This window comes from Schistocerca nitens, chromosome 2 (genome assembly GCF_023898315.1).
Source record: "Schistocerca nitens isolate TAMUIC-IGC-003100 chromosome 2, iqSchNite1.1, whole genome shotgun sequence".
Lineage (NCBI taxonomy): Eukaryota > Metazoa > Arthropoda > Insecta > Orthoptera > Acrididae > Schistocerca > Schistocerca nitens.
The window spans coordinates 355244009-355267567 of record NC_064615.1 but is presented as its reverse complement, the minus strand read 5'-3'; the positions used below and the strand labels follow the sequence as shown (position 1 = coordinate 355267567).

Genomic DNA, 23559 nt, shown 5'->3' with positions numbered 1-23559 from the left:
GTGCCACTATCACGTAAACCACATGTACATTCACTTACAAAGGTTTCTATGGCTTCATGTATTGCATCAACTGTCTGATTTGGAACATTCAGAAGTATTTCACAAACCTGAATGAAATAAAAGAGTTCTCAATATGATACTAAGTTGTCTAAAGAATGGAAGGAATTAACTGATTTGCACTAATGGATATAGCAGAAAGTGTATCCTGTAACTTCAATGCATATAACAACAGTTAATAGACAAAAAATGTTGGCCGAGCTGTAAATTCTTCTTATTCCATGCTGGTATGTGGCACCTATGTTGTTAAACAAGAAACAAACAAAACTAGTGTCTCAAGTAAGATTTAGTGCCTGGAATTTCTTTTGGGAACAAAACCTTAACATCATTATTGATGATTAACATTAAATTAACATTAACATTAGTTTAATTAACTTAATTTCAGTTGAGTGAATAAGAAATTACCAGTAGGAGAGCCAGTAGTCACCACCCAGAACGACCACTGGTGTCAATATAAATGCAACAGCCACAAATAACTGTAGACAGTAGTTGCCACCAGAAGAGAAATATGATAAGTACACAGAATTTCTAACCCCACCCGAAGTTCTCAGTTCCGCTTCTTGTTGTGGTGCTGATACTTCTTCAATTGACACCATTCGCTGCAAATAGGATGCATTTATATGGAAACTTTAGCTTTTATCGAAATAGGTCCTGTAAATGCTGGACTCATTGTCTATAGGAAATTACTGCGGAGGATAAAAAATGTGAAATGTAAGGCATAATGAAAAAAATAAATACAAACATTGTTTAGTCTTAAACTGAATACACAGTGAAAAATAAAATTTGAAAATCTATTGTCAGAGAGGAACAGTTTACAAATAATAGCAGCTCATCAATTAAAGCAAACATTTGGATAAAATGTACACTGTACAAATTTTATAGTTTTATATCATAATGTTTCCTTTATCCTCTTCTGCCTGTTTCTCTAACTTTCTGTACACAGTACGCTGCTCAAGGTGACATCACAAAGTAGAGTCTATGACTGAAATGGTGTAACTGGAAGTGGAATATGAATATATTCTTTTGTATGCAAGATGAAACATAAATAGAATAATAGTGTAACTTAATTCTAGGTGGAATTAGGTTTTTGATATGCTTAAATATATCTCAGTACAACATAAATTTCGAAAATTATTTTGTCAAAAAACCCAAGGTTAAAGAAATGTACTGTACTACATTAGCACTATATTACTTCTGCATGTGGAACTCTGTGGCTAAGCAGGTAACTGTCATATTGGAAACACAAAGGTCAGGATTCAATCCTCTGTTGATCCTAGCTTTTTTTCTGCCAATAATAACTTGTTTCACCTCTGGAAATGATTATGCTTGTGGAATGCCATGTTACATTGTGGTTTAAAGTCTATGCCAAATTGCAGCAGGCTCCCTAAAAACTGACTAAGCCAGGCAACGGCATACCACTTCCAAGAGGACTATGACTAGTAAAGCACTGTGCTGTTCTAACCAACCTCCAGGTTGTGCACAAATTCACTTCTTTAGCAAATTAGGCAAATTTCTTTTAGGAAGTATCAAACTATGGGCTGGCAGAATACCACCAGTAACACATGGTATGTTATATGGTATAACACTTTATTAACATCAGCTACCTCTAACACGTATGTGCAATAGCACCATCTACCACACACCCCCATTCACTGTTTGTCAAAGACCTTCCTGTTTTCCCCATCAGAGAGGTACCAATAGTGGTTGAGGTCAGTATTCCCCACAGAGCCACAGTCACCCCCGCCCCCTCACACACACACACACACACACACACACACACACACACACACAAATACACACACACTCCGGAGTATGAAGTACTATGGTGGATGATGACAGGGGATGTTGACACGCACAGGTACATGTGACTGGTCACATCAAAGCTGGCACAAATGCACGGCACAGCCGGACTGTTTCTCGACAAGGTGCTACTGATAGCACTGAGTGTCAACATGCACATGTGCACATGACCATCCACATTAAATGTGGGTGTCACCTGAATGCCATGTGGCTGGTACTGAGCCAGGCAGAATGCAAGGGGAGGAGTGGGGATGTGCAAAGGGGATTGTTTTGTTGCTCATGGTATCATGTGAGGAATCTGTTGCAGAATGGGGTGCAGAAGGCTCATGCCAGTCATCCTGGACCCTGGACTGTCATCAAAGCCTGGTCAGCAGTCTCAGACAGGGTGTGGTCATCATGTGTGATCCATGCTGGTTTCAGGTGGGTAATGGAATCAATCATCAGCATACCACACAGTAGGATGTAGGAGGTTTCTGGCACTCTGCTGATGACTTTGTGCAGGCCCAAGTGGAGAGGCTGCAATGTGACCAATACAGAGTGGTCCCACGATGTGACGTAATCGCACTGGGGCAGATCCCTGTGTGGAAAGTCCTTCAGTGTTGAATGACCTTCAGTGTTGTGGGTGGGATGTGAACTGTGTGAATAGGCTAGTGTATGCAAGGGGCCAGTGATGGGAAGCCCACCTAAATGGGATCTGTAGAAGGAAACGCAAAGTCTGCTGAAAGGGCAAGAGATTCATTGCATACTACCTCTGCCAGTGATACCTGCAAGTCACCCTCGTATGCTGTACTCATACCAAGTAGAACTCACGGAAGGGCTTCAGACCAGGACCTGCTGTGGCACAAAAGAGCCACCTTCATGGTCCTGTGCCACCTCCCTACGAGCACATTACTTTGGGGTGACACGTGGTGGTTCGCATATGCAATATACCACGGAGTGGTACAGGGCTTTAAAGAGGACGGACACAAACTGGTGGCCCTGATCAAGTTCTGGTGTCCTGAACCATGTGATCCATAGGTTAATGAAAGTACAAGCAGCAGTCTTGGCTGTAATGTTGTGTAGAGGTATTGCTTCGAACCACTATGTGGTTCTATTAATCATTGAAAGGAGATAGTGACAGCCATGCGATTCTGATAGGGGGCCAACAGTCTCAAGATGTATATGCTTAAAGCATGCTTTTGGGATCATAAGGCATCCAAATTCAGGCTGAGCATGACGACTTATATTGCTCCATTGGCATGAGCCCAGCAATGGCAATATCATTTCACGTTCAGCCACGCGAGTCTGTCACTGATGAGAAGTACTGTCATCAGGGGACTCAAGTTATGTAGAAGCTCGAATATACACATTACTAGAGGCACCAACAGCCACAGTTAGTCTTCCAACACACCACATAATAATGGTTTATTAGATTAGGGGAATGAACAACGTTTGATATGGAAGCCAATGCCTGGATTGCTGCACAGCTCTCTGGCACTCAAGTCATTCATGTGTTACCTCACCATGTATGTGAAGTCATATTGTACTGATACGGCACTGAACTATGAAAGACAATGTGCAATAACGTTGTCTTGTGCCATGTACATGTCTGATGTCTGCGGTACATTGTGAAATAAAGTCCTGTTCCTAGAATTTCCACAGGCTTGCATCCAAAGATGGGCTTCTTATGGTATCTACTACTGGCATGTGATCTTCATATACGGTAACTTGCGGACCCACGATGTCTTCACAGAAGTACCAAACGATGGAGTAGACTCATGAAAGCTCCCAGTCACATGCGTACCACTTTGCCTGGGAGGGTGACAGTTTCTTGGAGAAAAACTGGAGTGGCTGAGGTTCACCATCAAGTTCCTGTTGCAGAACTGCCCTGGTAGTGGAACCACTCTTGTCAGTTTTAAGAGTCAAAAATGGTTCAAATGGCTCTGAGCACTATGTGACTTAACTTCTGAGGTCATCAGCCACCTAGAACTTAGAACAAATTAAACCTAACTAACCGCACGGCCACTCTGGCCACTCTGGCCAGCTCTAAGAGTCAATTGGGCATCGGGGTTGGGGTGTGCCAATGTGACACCATGTGTTAAGCACTGCTTGACCTGTCAAAATGTATCTGCCATCTCTGAAGTTGACTGAATTTTCTTGTTGCCCTGTTTGTCGGTGCACACCAGAGTGTTTGTGGGAGGTGTCTGCAGCTCAGCCTCATACAGAATGTGGTGATTATAGAAATTTAGAATCTCTAGGAAGTGGCACAGATCATGATACTTTCCATGGAGGGGATGACTGCTCACTGTGGATATATGCTCTGTCGTAAGCTTGATGCCAAAAGTATTGAGCTTGTAACTTAGAAATGTGACCTCCGGTTGACAAAACTGTGATTTAGGTTAATTAATAAGCACACCACCATCTTGGAGCACAGCTATAACTAGTTCTAGTTGTGATTTTTAGAGAAAAAGAGAAGTCATTCACATATGTATAACCAAAGGGAAATCTGAAATGAAGTCAATCGATAAAATGCTCTCACATCTGAGTGTGTCATTCTTGAGACTGAAAGGCATATAGAGATATTTGAACATCCCAAATGGCATGGTGATTGCTGTATCAGGATTTGGAAGTATGTGCATTTGCAGTCCATAACACCTAACACTGTCACACTGGTGAGTGTATGTGTTAAGTCCTGGATATTAGGTATGGGATAACTGCCATGTACAGTCCTACAGTTCAGTACCTGATAGTCACCATGGAGTATGACTGAACCATCGTTTTTGGGCAGAAGTTTAATGCAGAAAGCCCATGGCTGTCAGAAGGATATACAACTCCTGCTTGCAACAGTTCACTTATTCCCAACTTAGTTTCTGTCAGTCTACAGGGCACATGTACTGAAGTTCGTGGCAAACTGATGGACCATTAATGATCATGATATGATGCACTGACCCATTATGAAATGCACATGCAAGCACATGGATACAGGAGGTGGCAGAGTTGATGACACAGTTTACTAACACTGTGGGCAGTATTGTGGTGACCTTAGAGAGATTGTTGATGTGTGGTGGCAGAAGCTGGCTTGGTGGGGAGTGCACTGTGTGTGAATCAAGGCTGGTCAGGAGAGGGATGGAGGCAGGGATAGAAGCCAAGGCACATCACAAGCCATCCCAAGTTGTTGACACTCTGTCAAGTGGAGGCATTCTCAGGCCAGTTGCAGATCTGTACTTACATCATCAATGTGGCACTTAAGGTCCCACTTTCTGGTGTGAAGCCACTGGGATTAAATGTGAAAGTCAGCATAGCATTGCTGTTTATTCAGAATATTATCCATTAGGGTGACTCACTCATGAAGCATATCACAGTATATGTTATTGAAATGATGCCACTTGAGTGGACATGGGAAAGATGTAAGCAGTGTAGGCATGGTCAAGGAGAAGAAGGCCTGAATACTAGTGCCAGTGAAATGTTGAATGAGAGCAGGATGGACATCTGGTGAGAGCAGGTGAATGCATAAGAAGTCCATGCTGACAACTGTCTCAGTGATGTCCAAGTGCAATGCAGGATCCATGAAAGGTGCATAGTGTGGCCAGTGGCACCATGGACCATGATTTCTTTTACTGAATGGAGCTGTAAAATCCTTGTTGAATTGAACATCAATGTGCTGATCCATGGCAGAGAGCTTTTGTCTGATCCTATGCCTATCTAGAAGTACTGGTGCATCAAGAGGTCAAGCACAAAGAGGGATACATGCATGGATGTCATCTTAGTGATGTGCAGGCTGGCAGTGTGTGAAAGCCATAGGCTCCTTGTTTCATCTGCGAGGGCTGGCTCTCTTGCATTGGACTGCTGGTGGTGTTTAGATAATCCCTGGGCTCACAACAGTTATGACTGGTGCTGCCAAATTGGCTGTGAGACTATGAAGTATCAGTCAAGGGGTGGGATTGTACTAGTGAATTGTTGCCAAGAGGTGCATTCTGGATGTCCAAGCTGTGACAGGTTGCCAACAACTCTTTGTGAGTGGCCATGGCAATTTGCCAGGCTTGGGTGTATCTCTAGTGTGACTAGGCAGTTATTTATCCTGATCACTGATTTATCCAGATCACTGAAGACATGTGATCTGCCAGCAAGTATCAATCTCAAAAGAGGGCTGACTCATGGGCAATCGTTGTAAGTTGTAGGTCAGTCAGTAACTTCACTAGCCAAAGGGTCCACAATAAGGGTGTACTATATCGTGTCTGACATAAGAGACACATCAATGGTTGCATGGAGTAGGCACCTAAATTGCAATGGTGCGCCTCCCTGGAGTTGTTGCTCATGGCAAGTTGCTGTTCTGGAGTGCATGAAAGTCTCTATAATAGGATGACTTTCACTGCTTCATATTTGTTCTTATGTGTTGGGGTCAGAATAATGCCTGTGCTGCTAGGTGGCAGAGTAGGTTCCACTAATTACTGGCATTATCAGAAATTCCAAAAGTCTCAAAAATACATTTCATGGTTGTGAACCATAATGGTCACTGAGTGGCGCTGAATGGCAGTGGTTTTAAATGTGTGCCTGACTGCTGCAATGAGAATGGCAAGTGAGCAGTCACACCGGTTGATGCGTTATGCAACATCAGCACCGGATCTGCGTAGTGCACAACTGGTGATGGTCGAATGGGTAGCGGTTGCTTGACTCCAACGTGTGGCGCAGAGGACGCAGAAGAAGTGAACACAGACTTGTATACAGCTTGTGGCCTCTGCTGAATGGAGGCAGATCTGGATGCAGTATTATCTTCAAAGCCTAATAGTAGTTTCAGAGCAGGTGGCATTGATGAGGCATGACAAGGCGAGTGTTAGCAACAGAAGTGCACACTGTTGAATGCTGCACCCAGTTTTAATCACACAACTGGCCAATGGAAAACATTGCCCTTCCTGCACTGCAATCCTTGAGCTTTTACCTGCAGAAATCAGTACAATGAACAAATTGGTGTGAAAAGGCCACGTTGTTACAACACAATAGTCCAGACCAGGTTCTTGAGAATGTCAAATATGTGTGTTCTGCAGTAGATGTTAGGTCTCCAATGTAGAACTATCACACTACAGGTCAGTAGGATACCACCAGTAATACATCATACATTATGCTATATAACACTTAAGTAGCAGGAGCTACCTCTAAAACATCCATACAAAGACATCATCTACTATGCAGGTCCATTCACTGTTCGTCAACGTCCTTCCCGTCTGCCCCATCAGAAGAAAATTTGCAGAAGACACCAACACTCTGATATGAGGGAGAGCTACGTACAAACCAGAGAATGTGTGAGTTGTTTCCTCTGTGGCATAGACGTCCAGTATCCTAGTGATATAAAGAAAGAAACTCAACATATATCATTAATTTTACACACCACGATACACAAACATCTTACAATCACAGTTACTCAGTCCTGACTAATTGTTTTGGGTGCAGACATTTCACTCTTCACTGATATCTCTAGCCAGCAACAGTCTTTGGGGCAATGTCTCCACAAATCAGATCAAAGTACAAATGTCACACATCACTGACCGGTTCTCAAAAGACACTCTTACCATAAATGCAGAAAGAAACAGTAAAACAGTAACTATGTACTTATGTACTGTGTAATTCCTATCATAAGGTTATCTGATAAACAATTAGAACCTTCCATTCACCCCCCCCCCCCCCCCCTCCCTGGCTCCATGACTGGCACTTTTGTGAGACACAACTGGATACTTTCATAAGGGACTCCTGTGCAAGGTCAGATGATCAGCTTTGCCATGACCACCACTTTTTGAGACACAACCAGATCATTTCATAATGGGCTGCTGTGTGAGATAAGAAGACCGGCTGTGCCATGGTTGGCTCTTTTGTGAGACATGATTGGATCATTTCACAATGGACTGCTGTTTTTGTGAGACACAACCAGCTCATTTCATAATGGGCTGCTGTGCGAGTTCAGACGACCAGCTGTGCTATGGCTACCACTTTTGTGAGATACAACCAGATCATTTCATATTGGGCTGCTGTGTGAGATGACCAGCTGTGACACTGCTGGCACTTTTGTGAGATATGACCAGACCATTTCATACTAGGCTGCTGTGCGAGATCAGATGACCAGTTGTGCCATGGCAGGTACTACTGTGAAACATGACCATATCATTTCTTGTGGCTTCAAGTGCTGTAGACACTGTCGGGAGTATAGCACTGATTGAAATTAGTGGTTCTTGATTAGAGATAGCTTAAAGGCAATAGGGAGTGAGTCATGGAGGAAGGCATAAGGGCTGGTCATAGCATGAAGTTGAGGGGACTAATTGCACTTCCTCGTCTGCTGGAGACTGTGATCTATTGGCTGTGTGCAACAGCCATCACATTGTTGGGCTCACATCAATGTTGACGGTCCTGGCAGTCATTGGGAAGAAGTCTGTTAGCTGATCTGTCTGTGAGACATGTGACACCACCAGGAAGTCCACTATTTTGGCAAGCAAAAAGTGTGGATCAGTATTGTAGTTATGGGTGTAGTCATAGAATGCTCATGCATGGCATCTGTGGAGAGGTGATCATCAATCAATTTTACTGCCACTTCTTCGAGCTGAAAATCTTTAACATCAAGGGTGATATCGGCTGGTTGTTCTGGCAAAGAGCTAGTGGGAGGTGCATTGCCTGAGGTATTGTTGGAGATGACTTGTGTAGTCCAAGAAGTGGAGTACCTATGTGGAATTTAGTTTATTGATAGACACTGTTGTTATCTTGTTGTTTTTAAGTCAATAACAAATGCATCACTATGCCACTGCAGAGCCAAAAATGGTCCATTATCAGTTGGCTGCGGTGCTGACCATACACTATCTTCTCAAATAATTACATAGTCAAAGTCAGTGAGTCCTTTATGAATGAAAGGAATCTGCAGTGTATTTGCTGATGTAGGAGGTACACTTAAGTTCCATATATGTCTTTTGACCCTCTGTACCATACCAAAAGGATCAGATGATCTGTGTGTGGCTGTAGGCAGCACAAACTCCACTGTCAATGTCAGTGTCTCCCCATATAGAATCTCGACTATTGTCACTTTTATATTGTTCTCATGTACTGTACAGACTCCAAGGAGCATACATAGGAGGGCATCCATCCATTCACCTCTGTGGCTTGTGACTGTGGTTTTCAATGTTCAGTGCCACAGTTCCACAAGGACATTGTTTTGGGGGTGATAAGCTGTGGAATGATAGTAAGCAATTCTGCACAAGTTGCACAACATTTCAAAAAGTAAAGACTCAAACTGGTGGCCCTGATACATTGTCACAGGGCAGCCAAATAAGGTGATCCACTTTGTCCACTGTAATATTAGCAATCAGGATGGCCTTCACACAGCTGGTTACACAGTCGATCATCAACAATATGCACTTATATCCTTCTGATTCTAGTAAGCATTCCAGTAGATTGTGGCGTACATGTTGAAACCGCCCACATGGAATTTCGAAAAAGCCGAGGTGAGTCTGCATTGCCGGCCAACTTTACTGCATTGAGAGTCTAGGCACGCCCTTGTCCATTCCCTAAAATTGCACTTAATGTCCACTAACAATCTGAGTTGTTGGCCATATGCCTGAGTGTACAAGATTATGAAAAAAAAAAGCACTCCGTCTTCAGGCCACAAGTGGCCCATCGGGACCATCTGACCGCCGTGTCATCCTCAGGTGAGGATGCGGATAGGAGGGGCGTGTGGTCAGCACACCGCTCTCCCGGTCGTTATGATGGTTTTCTTTGACCGGAGCCGTTACTATTCGGTCGAGTAGCTCCTCAATTGGCATCACGAGGCTGAGTGCACCCCGAAAAATGGCAACAGCACATGGCGGCTGGATGGTCACCCATCCAAGTGCCAGCCACACCCGACAGTGCTTAACTTCGGTGATCTCACAGGAACCAGTGTATCCACTGCGGCAAGGCTGTTGCCTACAAGATTATGAAGTACATCAAAAATCATGTGTTGCATTGACAAAGGTATAATAGGCCGAAAATGGGGTTGCAAAACATCTCAGCATACAATTACACTGTTTCCCGGGATTGGTCTGTATTCTAACTCGAGGTTAATTGATGCATTCATGAGCACTGTACCAATCATCTGATTGTGTTCCTGTTCTTCTGCAACTCTGAAGTCAGAAGTGAGGGAGATGGTGCTGACTCATGACAAGTATTCTGTGCTGATGTTACATTCCTCATCAAGGTGATGGATATCTGTAAGTACTGTGTGACCAGATCATGGTGTCGAAACAGTGTAGTGTCGAACATAGATGATGGGCGTCGAATGGTGTCCACCAGAGGTTTATGTTCTGTATAGATAATCACATGGTGAGAATGGTGTACAGCCTTGGCAACCACAAGAAGTTCACAGTAAAATGCCAACCATTTTGTCTGTGAGGCTGTAGGATTTCTGGAGAAAAATCGTAGACGTTGTGTATTGCCTGCTACTTCCTGGATGGCGCCTATAGCTGTGTCATTTGCATCCATCATAATTGTAAACTGTGCATCCAGTAATGGATCTGCCAGAGCAACTGCATCTGCCAGGCATTCATTCCTTCGCATGCAGGTGTCCATAATAGTTTATGCGTGCCTTGCATGTGAGGACGCTCAAGGCCATTGTCAGTGGTGCTTCAACCTGTGTAGCACATGGAAGATAATGTCTATAAAAATTTAGAATTGCCCAGAATTGTCAAAGGTCATGATATGAGTGAGGAGGTGGCAGCTGCCAAACCAATGGAGCATGGTCTGCTGTGGGCTTAATCCCCCCCCACATTGAGTGTATGTCCAAGAAATGTGACATTGTTTTTACATAACTGTGAATTGTCTGTGTCACAGAGAGCAGTGATAATGCATTCAAGGTGAACTTCATGCCTCTTATGATTGTGGTAAAAAATTAGAATGTCATCTGAATATGTGTAGCAGCAGTCCAGTTTATACAATACCCTATCAATGAACTGTTGCTAGTTCTGCACCACAGTTTCGAGGCTATACAGCATCACTAGAAGCTCAAATAAGCTGATTGGCATGATGATGGCAGTTTTAACAACATACTCTGGATGAATAGGGATCTGGTTGTATGCCCTTTTACAATCAATCACGGAAAAAACATTTTCCTCTGCGAGTGCATGGGGTGAAGTTCTGTATGTTTGAAAAAGGGTAACTGTTGTAAATAGTGTATGCGTGAAGTGTTCTAAAATCCACACATAGTTGAATAGAACTGCCTTCCTTAGCTACTAATTTAATGGGAGATACCCACAAGCTGTATGGTGGCTGTATGATGTCCATGTGAAACATGTCATTCATTGCCACCTTAGATGTCTGCAGGACAGTTGAAGCGAGGCAGCATGCTTTGTACTGAACAGGGGTGCCCATTGTCATATTTATGTCGTGCATCATGCCAATTTTAACCATTCACTGATAAAGTAGATTCCACGGTGCATCCATGAGGGGTCAGAGAATTTTTGGGAAGACACATGAGACAATGCATGGTGCACTTTATTGCTTTGCTAAGCTTTGTCCCTGGGTTGCTGCTATGGAATGGCTGTGTCAGAAGTTTGTTATCATGTCACGGTTGATATGGTTGGTGTGTGTGTCACCAGTAGGTGCAGCTGGAACATTATTTGTCCCCAAAAACACTGAAACACTAAATCTGTAGATCCGTTGGACATGGCGATGGTGTTGCACAATCATTGTGAGTACAGAACAGCTGTACAAAAATTCTGTGTATGCAATGTGGAAGACAACAAAGGTGTAAAATCAGTCTGTACAGATGAAGGTCATGAAGGGTCACCAAAACTTCCTATATTATGTTTGGAGCACCAGTTCACCTAAAGGCAGCAACTGTTGCATCCCACTCATGTGTTCTGCACAGAAATGTTAGGAGTTATGTCCTGTTTGCTGTCACCTGGTCTGAACTAACTCTTTTGGGCACAGACACTTCACTCTGCACTGCCATCACTGGTCAGTGATTTAGATTAGGTTAGATTAGATAGTCTTTGGAGTGCTGTTCCCGCATACGAAATCAAAGTATGTATGCCACACATCACTGATTGGTTCTCCACAAACAGTCTTATTATAAATGCAGAAAAAACAGAAACCATGCATTTACATACTGTGTAATCCCTATCGTAACACTATCTGATAAACAATACAAAATTCAGTAGCAACTGCTACTGAATGAAAATTCTTACTGACTGCATGACACAACAAATGATAAAAAATATATGTGATGTCAATTGGAATCCCTGCTGAGGTATTGTATCATCTTTTAGGGCAACACGCCTGTCAGCAGAAGTTGCTTTATTGTCCAAAAAAGAATTATCAGGACCATAGGAAATTTAACTTATATATTCTGGAAGCTACATGTTTCACTAAGAAGATAAAGGACACTGAAGACCAACTAGTGTATAATTATGAAACAAGTCATAAATATCATAAATAAAAAATGGAACTGCTTAGTGAATATGAAAAACAAATCTAAGGAATATGGACTTCTACTATCAAGTAAAAAACTTTATGACAAATTACCATATTACATTAACCCTAACAATACCAAAACTTTTTCCATAATGTCATTATCAGGGGGTGGGGGTAGGGACTTTAGGCCCACCCTAAAAAAATTGAAATACAAAAGCAAAATTCACTGTTTATTGTTGACTTACATCAACAACACATCTCTAAAAGACATAGTGATGTGTAAATAAGGTCCAGAATCTGAAAATATCTATTACTAATATCAATGCACTTTTAGTACTACCAATGAGGAAAAGGGGTGAGGAACTTTATTGCCGTTTAAGAAATGCAAATTTCATTAATTGCTGTTGACTTTTAATGACAATATACTATGTACATAGATATAGATATGAAAGTAAGGTCCTGAATTTGAAAATACTGAATGTGACTTTCACTCCTAAAACATATTTTTTGGCTAACTCCAACTGAAAACATTTCAATTGAATCAAATGTGGGTTTTTGGTGAAATATTATAAATGAACTAAACAAACACTGTTGTTTTGGGTTATAAGCTCAGTTTCAAATACATTACTGATTCCAAAGGTGATAAAGCAAAAATAAACCTGATGATGAGACAAAGATAAACAGCTCAACTTCTTAGTGTATCAATCCTTGCCTTAATGAAAAATTATTTCAGTGACCATTTTTTAACAAATTACATATGGAATTACACAATTCTGTAACTACACTAAGATGACTAAACATACCTAGGAATAAAGTTATGCATCAGCCTAGAACTTTTTATCTACTTGTGGATTTACACCCAAAGTTTTACTTCTAACTAGGAGTTGTGATATCATCTAAAAGAGGTGAATAATTGCATTGGATTTGATCATTTAATAACAGTTGTTGGGATATACACACCTATTTTTTAATTTCTAGAATTTCTAACTGACTGAATTTTGCCCCCTTTTCCTCTGTGTGTAAGACTTCTACATCTGTTATGTCTTTGTCGTTTTTGTTAAAGCAATGTTCCACAAAGGGAGGATCAGGATTCTTCAATCTTCAGTTTCTATGATGTTCTTTAAGTCTCGTAAAGGTTGATTACCCAGTCTGTCCAATGTAGCAAGACTGACACTCCCAGCATATGATCTTATAAACCTCACTTTTTGTGATGGCTGGTTGCTTGTCTTTTGCATTGAACAAGCAACTACTTATTGCCTGACGGACATATAAAAGCACCAAGAAACCCTTTCCCTTCAAAATGTTACTTCTCCTGCTTGATATTTTCTTTGTAAAAGGTAATCTGCACCATTTCTTTTCCAGTTTTTGAAGGAGTAGTTCAGGAAATACGATTTCAGGTTGAATTTAAAATGTGCATGCCACATGTCAGACATTTTATGTCATTGTGCAAAAACTGGAAAAGACATGCTGCACATGACCTTTAAGAGAAAAAATGTCAGACAGGATACATAACATTTTGAAGGTAAAGAGTTTCTCGGTGCTTTCCCATGTCCTTCAGACAATTCACTGCAAAAGACAAGCAACCAGCTATCACAAAAAGTGGAGTTTATAACGTCATATGCTGGGAGTCAATCTTACTATGTTGGACAGATTGGGAGGTCAATCCGTGCCAGGCTTAAACAACATCATAGGAACTTGGGACGGAAGAAGTCTAATTCTACCTTTGCAGAGCACTGCTGCAACAAAATCACGAATACATAATATATGCAGATGTCTTACACACAGATGAAAAGGAGAAAAACTCAGGCAGTTAAGATTTCTAGAAATTAAACAAGATGTGCATATCCCCACACTTATTGTTAAATGAGAAAATCCAATTAAATTATTCACTTCTTTTAGATGACATCACTGCGCCTAGATAGAAGTAAAACTTTGAGCCACAATCCATGAGTAGATAATTTTACATTATCTACATATCTACATATACAAACATATTCCACTAGCCACCAAGCAGTGTGTGGTGGAGGGCACTACTCATGCCAAAGTCATCCTTCAGTCAGTAACACAATCGATATTAGCGTATATTGTAAAATTGTAAATACCTTTTAATTTTCAAATTTGTGTCTTTTATAGAAAAGCTAAAGTTGTAAACTAAGGTCATGAATATGTTGCAAAATTATAAACATCCATTTGCTTTTTTAACTGTATTAATTGTTGTAAATTCATAAGAAGATTATCATGATGTAGTGTAAATTTGTCTTTTCTGAACAAGGATGATGTTGTAAACTATGATCAACACAAAGATATAAGTGTGGTAAACATCATTCTTCTTTTTTAACAAGAATAATTATTACAAGTTCTTAAAAACAGTATACTTAACCATGCATGCATATTTTTGTGAGATTTGATCACAGTCTGAATTGAAAGAAAAAATGGTGGGAAGGGAGAGAAAGAGAGAAATGTTGATGATGGACAAAAAGAACATTTTTAGACAAAGGGTGAGCAGATGGCAAATTACAGAATTCTTATTCACGTTTTCATTCATTCACACATCATGTTGCATAAATCCTATCAAGAAGGAGTGCCTTCAATATAGTGAATTATAATGAATCATATTATTTTTTTCTTCCTTCATTTTTTTTTTTTTACACCTGTAAGCTATTAAGTATATAAAACCAACGGTAAAGTAACAAGTTATATTGTGCCAGAGATAATGTTTTGATACAAAAAAAGAGAAGAGAAACATTCTTCAACTGCTTAATTTCTGTATCTTCACCTGTTTGTTTCTATAAGTCATAGCAGGCAGATGTATGACTAGCTCGTCCATCCCAGTACTGTTTAAAAATGTGCATTCCAACCATGTGTGAAAAAGTGTTATAGAAGTTATTAGGAAGGCAAGTTTAGTCACATATATATTTGCATCAGTCACATCCATCTGTTCATCATTTCGTCTGCACCGACAATCCTGCATCAGGAGGTTCAAAACAGACATGAGGAATTTTCAGGAGCAGCTATCTTGTATCAGTATTGTCATAACCAGCCCTATGAACAATGGAACTAGTGAGAAGAAGTTTGTAACTTTAAATGATGAATATTGATCTTAAATGTATTGACACTGAAGGTCTGTTTATATTAGTACCAAATAATGCGAACCCAGCATATGTGTACCTTCCAATTTCTTTCAATTATTCTTTCCAATTATTTTTTTTTATTATTCAAGAAGCAATTATTAATCAGTTCCTATTATTTTGTCCCCCCACTCATATGACACTATTCAGAATGAATGTGTGGAATGAGTCAAAGATGCCATGCTAATATAGTACCATCTAAAATCAAGGAATACAGAATGTGCAACAGGAAACAATAAAATATGATGGATAAGGTATACTTATAATTGGAAATAAATATGCAGTTAATGGAAAGAATACAGTCAACTACTATTTTTCAGAGAAAAAATAATTCCTTGAGAGATCAATATAATAAAGGATACTAGTTAAGTTGTCATAATAAGAAATACAGTCACTGATGTGAATGTTGTATACTGCCAATAAGTCTCCAAGCAAGGAAGATAGTTTTATGAACACTGCTGACAGTGTGCATTTTGCAAGTTTTGTTAACTTTCTTTAACTCTTCACACTATTTAAACATATCTTGTGGTTTAGTGATAATTTATGAGAAGAAAAATTTGTAGTAAGCACTGTCCCAGTAGATGAAAAGTTTTTCTACAGCAGATTGCTTAAAAAAACGTTTGTAACCTATGGATGGGAGAGATATGCATGACCACCAAAGGCTGGATTAGTGGTAAGTCTGAATGTAGCTCACCTCAACGAACTCTTGTTTTTCTATTTCATCTTCAGGCCCACTGTCTTCTTCTGCACTTTTATCTCTGATCTCAGAATTCATAAGTTTAGCAAAATCCAGGCCAGACACCTGAAGCTCAGAATAACTGCCTTTTGCTCGAACCACACCCTGAAAATAATAACAGATAGTTCCTTTTCTCAGCTAGCTCACATTACAAACAGTTCCCCCCCTCCCAACAAGGCACAGGCACAGACAGGTTTAAGCTGTCACATCATTTTACAGGTTCTGAAATGGCACATATTAATGAAAAGGATGTAATATTTCTCAAGGCAATTAAAGTAATTACTTATAATGTAACAATAATCCATCAAAATTTAGGACCATAATATCCTTTAGCACACGCGTTTCTTCTAACATTGCAGCTACCTTTGGGTCCAGGATTCTGTGAGAATGTTTTGAAACAGAAAATTAAAGTTTAAAACCTCACTGATGGTGAAGTCATAATAGACAGACCACAAGCTCAGATAGGGGAAGGATTGGGAAATAAACTGGCCATGTCCTTTCGAGGGGAACCATCCCAACCTTAGCTGCATTGCCCCTGATGATTTATCGACAGACAATTTTGAGTGAAAGTATGTTAACAATCCCACCTGCAGATCTACATAATATATATTTCAATATATATAGACATATTTCAATATATAGATATATAAATTTATATATTTAAATTGTGGATAAAGTAATTCAGTGTGGATTTGAATCCCACTGCTGATTAAAGTGAATCCACTACTTTAACCTGTGATACCTATGAAACAGAAATTAATCAATGAGAAGGTCACTGTAATGCCCATTTCAGAACCAGAAATGATTCATCAAGTTTACATCTTTATACAGCAAACTTTCAATTATCCAAGTTCATGCTGACCTGAAGCTGCATGGATATGTGTGGAGATAAACTGGCCTACATCAAATGAAATTGTGTGTGCAAAATTCTATGGATCCAGATGGATTAAACACTGAGGTGGGCACCAGATTATGGGAAGTTAAAGAAAATGTTCACTTCAGACTGATTTAGAAATCTTCCTCATTATGTTGATCTACACATGGGATTGTTAAAATACTTTCGCTCAATACTGTCCCTCGATAAATCATCAGGGGCAATGCAGCTAAGGTCAGAAAACCATTTATTAGACAGAGGCATGCAGTAAGAGTATTGTGTACAGATGGTAACCAAACATCATGATAAGGCCTCTTCAGGGATATTGGAATTATTATAAACATACTAATATGATTAATTCCTGATTCTATTATGTAATTAATTCTATTATGTAATTAATAATAATGTAAATTTAGGATGAATGGTTAAATCACAATACTAGAAGTAAAAATAATTTCCACAGAGGCTGTGGATTCCTATGACTAGAGCTCAGAATGAAATTTCATATTTTGGTACAAAAGTCTTTAACAGGTTGTCAGCAGGGATCAGGCAGGAAACTGGAAATAACCAAATATTTAAAAATAAAGTAAAAGAGTACTTTATTGGGCGCTCCTACAATTTATCAGACTATTTGGGCTCAGGGATATAGACTCCAGTTAATACTAATGTTTACATCAAACAGGTTTTAACTTTTACAGCTTTTATAGAGTACACAGATGACAGTATTCTCTGAATGACGATGAAGTAACAGATAAAAACAGCTGAACAGATTAAGAAGAGCACTGGTTTTTTCAAACAAATACTCTTTTCCTTTATATATAAAAAGTAATCAAGAAATAATTCTCATCATTATGGTGTGAGTAAACATATGCTATCATTACTGCTCATTAGTATTGTTGTATATTGGCAATAGGCCACACTTGTCCACTGCCAGTCTTAACCAAGCATGGTTGCCTTTCCATCACCTACAAATGTCCAACATAGGCATCAAATATTACTACATTGTGCTGTGTATGAACAGTAAGTTTATACATCGTTTTTTCCAGGCTCCACCAAGGGGCACAAGCTACAATTCAAAACAACAAATGCATCAGAAAACTGGCAGTGCTGCTATCAAAGAACAAACACCATTCACTCATCATGTGGACACAAATGTACTTCTGCCAGCTGGGTACATAAGGTCAGACACAGTCACCAAAGGTCAGTTTCAGTTCCAGTTCTAGTTACAGTACAGTTCAGTTGCCCTTACAGTCCATTTATTGGAAGTCTCTGAGACATGCCAGGACACTGCCCTCTGCTTCACACTGTCATCATGCCTATGCTACTCCACTGGCACAGTCCTTCTTTGGACCCTGCCCTACAGCCATAAGGGATGACACTTCCCATGGATCACTTATCATGACAGTAAACTTTGTGTTTGTTATTTCAAGTGAACATTAATGATCTTTCAATTTTTGTTTTTGAGATAATGTCATTATGAATTTCTGTGCTTTATACAGTGTTTTTCCTTGCAACTTATAAAATGTAGGATAGGAAAGGTATATTTTACAGTGGTAAGCTGTAGTCTCTACTTCTGCACCTAGTCATAAATTTCAAGACTTATTTCCAGTGTTTGTCACAGTATTCAAAAATAAAGTTGTCAAAATATATTACAAAACAAAATAAGACTTACATCTTGAAGAATAATTATTTCATCTACATGATGTAGAAACTGAATCTGGTGAGTAACAAGGATACATATGCTGTTTTTGAGTAGTCCTGTAATACACTGATCAAAGAGATTTCTTGCTACATGTGGATCAACAGCAGAAAGAGGATCGTCAAGAAGATAGATGTCCGCTTTGCGATAGACAGCCCTGAAAGACATAAAATGGGTTGACAAAGCTTATAACCATTTACATACTGGTAATTTTCACAAGAGGAAAGCATACAGTACATTAGTTAGCTAGTTAGTTAGTTTCAGGTTCAATGGATCATTTTGCATGATATATCAAAATGATGTGGAATTAGTCATTTTACATTCACAAATTTGTGAATATGGCTCACACTGAACATTTATAAGTTGTCTCTCTCTTTCTCTCTCTCTCTCTCTCTCTCTCTCTCTCATTAAAAAAATAATACAGATGTGAGTCAGTAATTACTAATCACCACCTTTTACACATTACAATAACAGAAATTCTTCTATGGCAAAGCAGAAGCTGTCAAGGAAAAATTTTTTCAGTTTGTTTTAAAACTTTACCCTGTTGTCTGTCAGACATTTTATGTCACTAGGTGAGTGATCAAAAATTTCAGTTGCAACGTGGTGCACCCCTTTTGTGCTAAAGGCAGCTTTAATGTGAAGTAATAAATGTCATTTCTCTTTCTGGGATTGTAATTAGGAACATAATTGCTTCTTCTGAACTGCAGTGTATTATTTACAACAAACTTCATAGGAGAATGAATATACTGTGAAGCAGTAGTACGAATGCCCAACTTTTTTTTTTTTTTTTTTTTTTAAAAAAAAAGATCTTTAGTGAGCACCACATATTATTCTTACACCATGTTTTCGTACAATGAAGGCCTTCTTTCTCAAAGACAAGTTACCCCAGAACATTATTCCTTATGACACTGAATGAAAATATGCAAAGTATGGCAACATATCGATTTGTCCCTCCCCAATAATTGCAATTATTGTAAGTGCAAATGTGGCTGAAATAACAACCCATGAAGACTTCATATATGAAATTCACTAACATTTGTTGAATTGTTACTGAACTAATTTGTTTTAGTAATTCTAAATGTGCTTTTTCCTGTTTAAATTCTCATCATAAGGACTCCAAAGAATTTTGAAGTTTCCACTCTATTGATTATTCATGGTGAAGGTAGCAAGGAAACATTTCTTTACAAATGTCTCCTTGTGTCTGTGTATGTGCAGATTGATATGTGTGTGTGTGCGAGTGTATACCTGTCCTTTTTTCCCCCTAAGGTAAGTTTTTCCGCTCCCGGGATTGGAATGACTCCTTACCCTCTCCCTTAAAACCACATCCTTTCGTCTTTCCCTCTCCTTCCCTCTTTCCTGATGAAGCAACCGTTGGTTGCGAAAGCTTGAATTTTGTGTGTATGTTTGTGTTTGTTTGTGTGTCTATCGACCTGCCAGCACTTTCATTTCATAAGTCACATCATCTATATATTTTTCCCATGTGGATACTTCCCACTAACCACCAACCTATCCGAACTCCGGAGATGGGAACTTGCCCTTCAATATATCCTCTCTTCTCGTTATCCACCAGGCCTCAATCTCCGCTAATTTCAAGTTGCTGCCACTCACACCTCACCTGTCATTCAACGACATCTTTGCCTCTGCACTTCTGCCTCGACTGACATCTCTGCCCAAACTCTTTGCCTTTAAATATGTCTGCTTGTGTCTGTATATGTGTGGATGGATATGTGTGTGTGTGTGTGCGAGTGTATACCTATATATATGTATCTAAAAACAAAGAAGATGTGACTTACCAAATGAAAGCGCTGGCAGGTTGATAGACACACAAATATATAAAAAACAAAGATGATGTGACTTACCAAATGAAAGTGCTGGCAGGTCGACAGACACACAAACACAAACATACTTTTCTGGTTTCTTTGAACCACTCCAAGTGTATCAAGATAATTCCTTCAAACAGGTTTATTCTGTGACACTCCCCTGTTACTCTCCAACTCTTGTCTTAGGGTTAATGTGTACACTTGCACTGTTTGAATGTCCATGATATTTTGATGAGTAACTTATGAGGGGGCACCCAAAAGAAACAGAACTTTTTAAACTTATTTATTCACATTTTAAGCATAAACCATCAATTCCCTTCAAAGCACTCGCCACTTGCACTGACACATTTGTCTAATCTTTTATTCCATTTTTGAAAACATTGTTTAAATTCATCTTTTCTTATATTTGACAGTGCTTCCATCATTTTTTTCTTCACCTCAACAACATCAGCAAAACACTTTTCTTTCATGCCTCTTTTCATTCTAGAAAGCAAAAAAATGTCATATGGGGCAAGGTCGGGTGAGAATAGGGGGTGCAAAACAGTGGTCATACCATTTTTGGACAAGAATTATCTTACAGTCAGGAATGTATAAGCAAGGGCACTGTCATGATAGAAAAACCAGTTACCCGACTGCCACGCCACAAGTCAGGTCACTTCCGCCACATACTGTTGCACAAGTTTTTCAATACTTCCAAGTAGAAAGGCTAGTCAACTGTCTCACCCAGTGGAACAAACTCTGAATGGGCAACTCCTCTCACATAGAAAAACAAATTAACATTGTCTCAATGTTTAATTTCACCTGACAAGCTTTCTTGGAATGAGGTGAACTTGAATTCTTCCACAGGCTTGATTGTTGCTTTGATTCAGGATTGTAACCATAGCATCAAGCTTCATCACTTGTGATAATTTCGGTAAAAAAGTTTGAATCATTTCAGAAGTGCATTGAACTCCAAGTCACTCCTGACAACTCCATAATTTCTTCAATGGTCCACTGCATATCTTTGTTGGTGACTGCATGAATGTTTTCAAGATTTTCATGTGTTCAGGCCATGGAAGGATGACAAGAATGAGGTTTGTCATCAGTTGACATTTCACCATTTTTGAATTGAGGAAACCACTCAAATACTCATGTTTTCCCCAAGATCATCACCCTTGTATGCCATTTTTAACATTTCAAGGTCTTCTGTTCCACTTTTTCTGAGCAAAAAATCAAAATTTCATTGTTCACAAAAATTAACCGTTGCAAAAATGGCAATCACACAAAACAGTTGTTACTATAAACTCTGTTGAAACTAGTCCTGAGCTTCTTCAGCGATAGCACTCAACTTACTGACTCTGGAATATTCTCTCTATGTGCTCCTAGTGGCAAAAATGCAGTACTACAAAAGCTCTGCCCACCAGAAAATTAGTTTGGTTTCTATTGGGTACCCCCTCGTATTCTCCCACCAAAGGCCAATAACTTTGTACATCTTCCCAAAAAATCTATTATCCAGTTTTTCATTATCATTAACATGATTTACAACTTGACACTTTTCTTCCATATGGAATTTTTGACCTTCAAATTTGAAAGAAGGTTCAAAAAGACCATGATATATTATTGCAGTAATACACAGATATATACCCACCTGGCAAGATTAACACGAGCTTTCTGTCCACCACTTAACATGATGCCTCTATCACCAACAAGAGTCTTATCACGGTGTGGGAATGAGTCAAAATCCACCTCCAGTGCACATGCTTTTATCACTTGCCAGTACCTCTCTCTGTCATAAGGTTCACCAAAGAGTATATTTTGTCGAATAGTAGCAGCAAACAGCCAGGGTTCTTGTGATGCATATGAAACTTTACCACTTATAGCCAGAGTTCCTGAAGTGGCTGGCAGCTCACCCAGAATAGTCTGTAGTAAGGATGACTAGAAAAAATTTAAAGCTCAGTTAATGGCAATAACAAGAAACATAGGCTAACATTAATTAAGTATCATTATTCACTCTTCCCAATTATTTCTCACTTCTATATTATCTATCATCCACCTTTAGTTTTATGATGGGTATCATAAAGATTTAATTGTTGTTGTTGTTGTTGTTGTTGTCTTCAGTCCAAAGACTGGTTTGATGCAGCTCTCCATGCTACTCTATCCTGTGCAAGCCTCTTCATCTCCAAGTAACTACTGCGACCTACATCCATCTGAATCTTCTTAGTGTATTCATCTCTTGGTCTCCCTCTACGATCCCCCCCCCCCCCCTTTCCTTCCAGTACTCAATTGGTGATCCCTTGATGCCTCAGAATGTGCCCTACCAACTGATCCCTTCTTCTAGTTAGGTTGAACCACAAATTTCACTTCTTCCCAATTTCATTCAGTACCTCCTCATTAGTTATGTGATCTACCCATCTAATCTTCAGCATTCTTCTGTAGCATCACATTTCAAAAGCTTCATTCATTTCTCTTCTTGTCCAAACTGTTCATAGTCCATGTTTTACTTTCATATTGGGCTACACTCTATACAAATACTTTCAGAAAGGACTTCCTGACACTGAAATCTATATTCGATGTTAACAAATTTCTCTTCGTCAGAAACGCTTTTCTTGCCACTGCCAGTCCACATTTTATATCCTCCCTACTTCGACAATCATCAGTTATTTTGCTTCCCAAATAGCAAAACTCATCTACTACTCTAAGTGACTCATGTCCTAATCTAATTCCCTCAGCATCACCTAATTTAATTCAACTACATTCCATTATTTTCATTTTGCTTTTGTTGATGTTCATATTTCTCTTCCCCCAAGACATTGTCCATTCCGTTCTACTGCTCGTCCATGTTCTTTGCTGTCCCTGACAGAATAACAATGTCATTGGCAAACCTCAAAGTTTTCAGTTCTTCTACCTGGAATTTAATTCCTACTCCAAATTTTTCTTTTGTTTCCTCTACTGCCTGCTTAATATACAGGTTGAATAATGTCAGAGATAGGCTACAACCCTGTCTCACTCCCTTCACAACAACTGCTTCCTGTTTGTGTCCCTCAACTCTTGTAGCTGCCATCTGGCTT

The 23559-nt window shown here is 39.5% G+C and overlaps 1 protein-coding gene across 3 annotated transcripts in view; it reads right to left on the bottom strand.

The window, feature by feature from the left end:
- The window catches only part of LOC126236178 (probable multidrug resistance-associated protein lethal(2)03659), a 417284-nt gene that overhangs the window by 164906 nt on the left and 228819 nt on the right, over positions 1-23559 (bottom strand). For all 3 annotated transcript variants that reach the window (XM_049945275.1, XM_049945276.1, XM_049945277.1), the window contains 4 exons: positions 22140-22426; positions 18666-18849; positions 16078-16224; positions 463-656 (listed from right to left, as the gene is read on the bottom strand). In XM_049945275.1, the coding sequence (XP_049801232.1) occupies positions 463-656; positions 16078-16224; positions 18666-18849; positions 22140-22426 (812 nt within the window). The remainder of the gene's footprint in view (positions 1-462; positions 657-16077; positions 16225-18665; positions 18850-22139; positions 22427-23559) is intronic.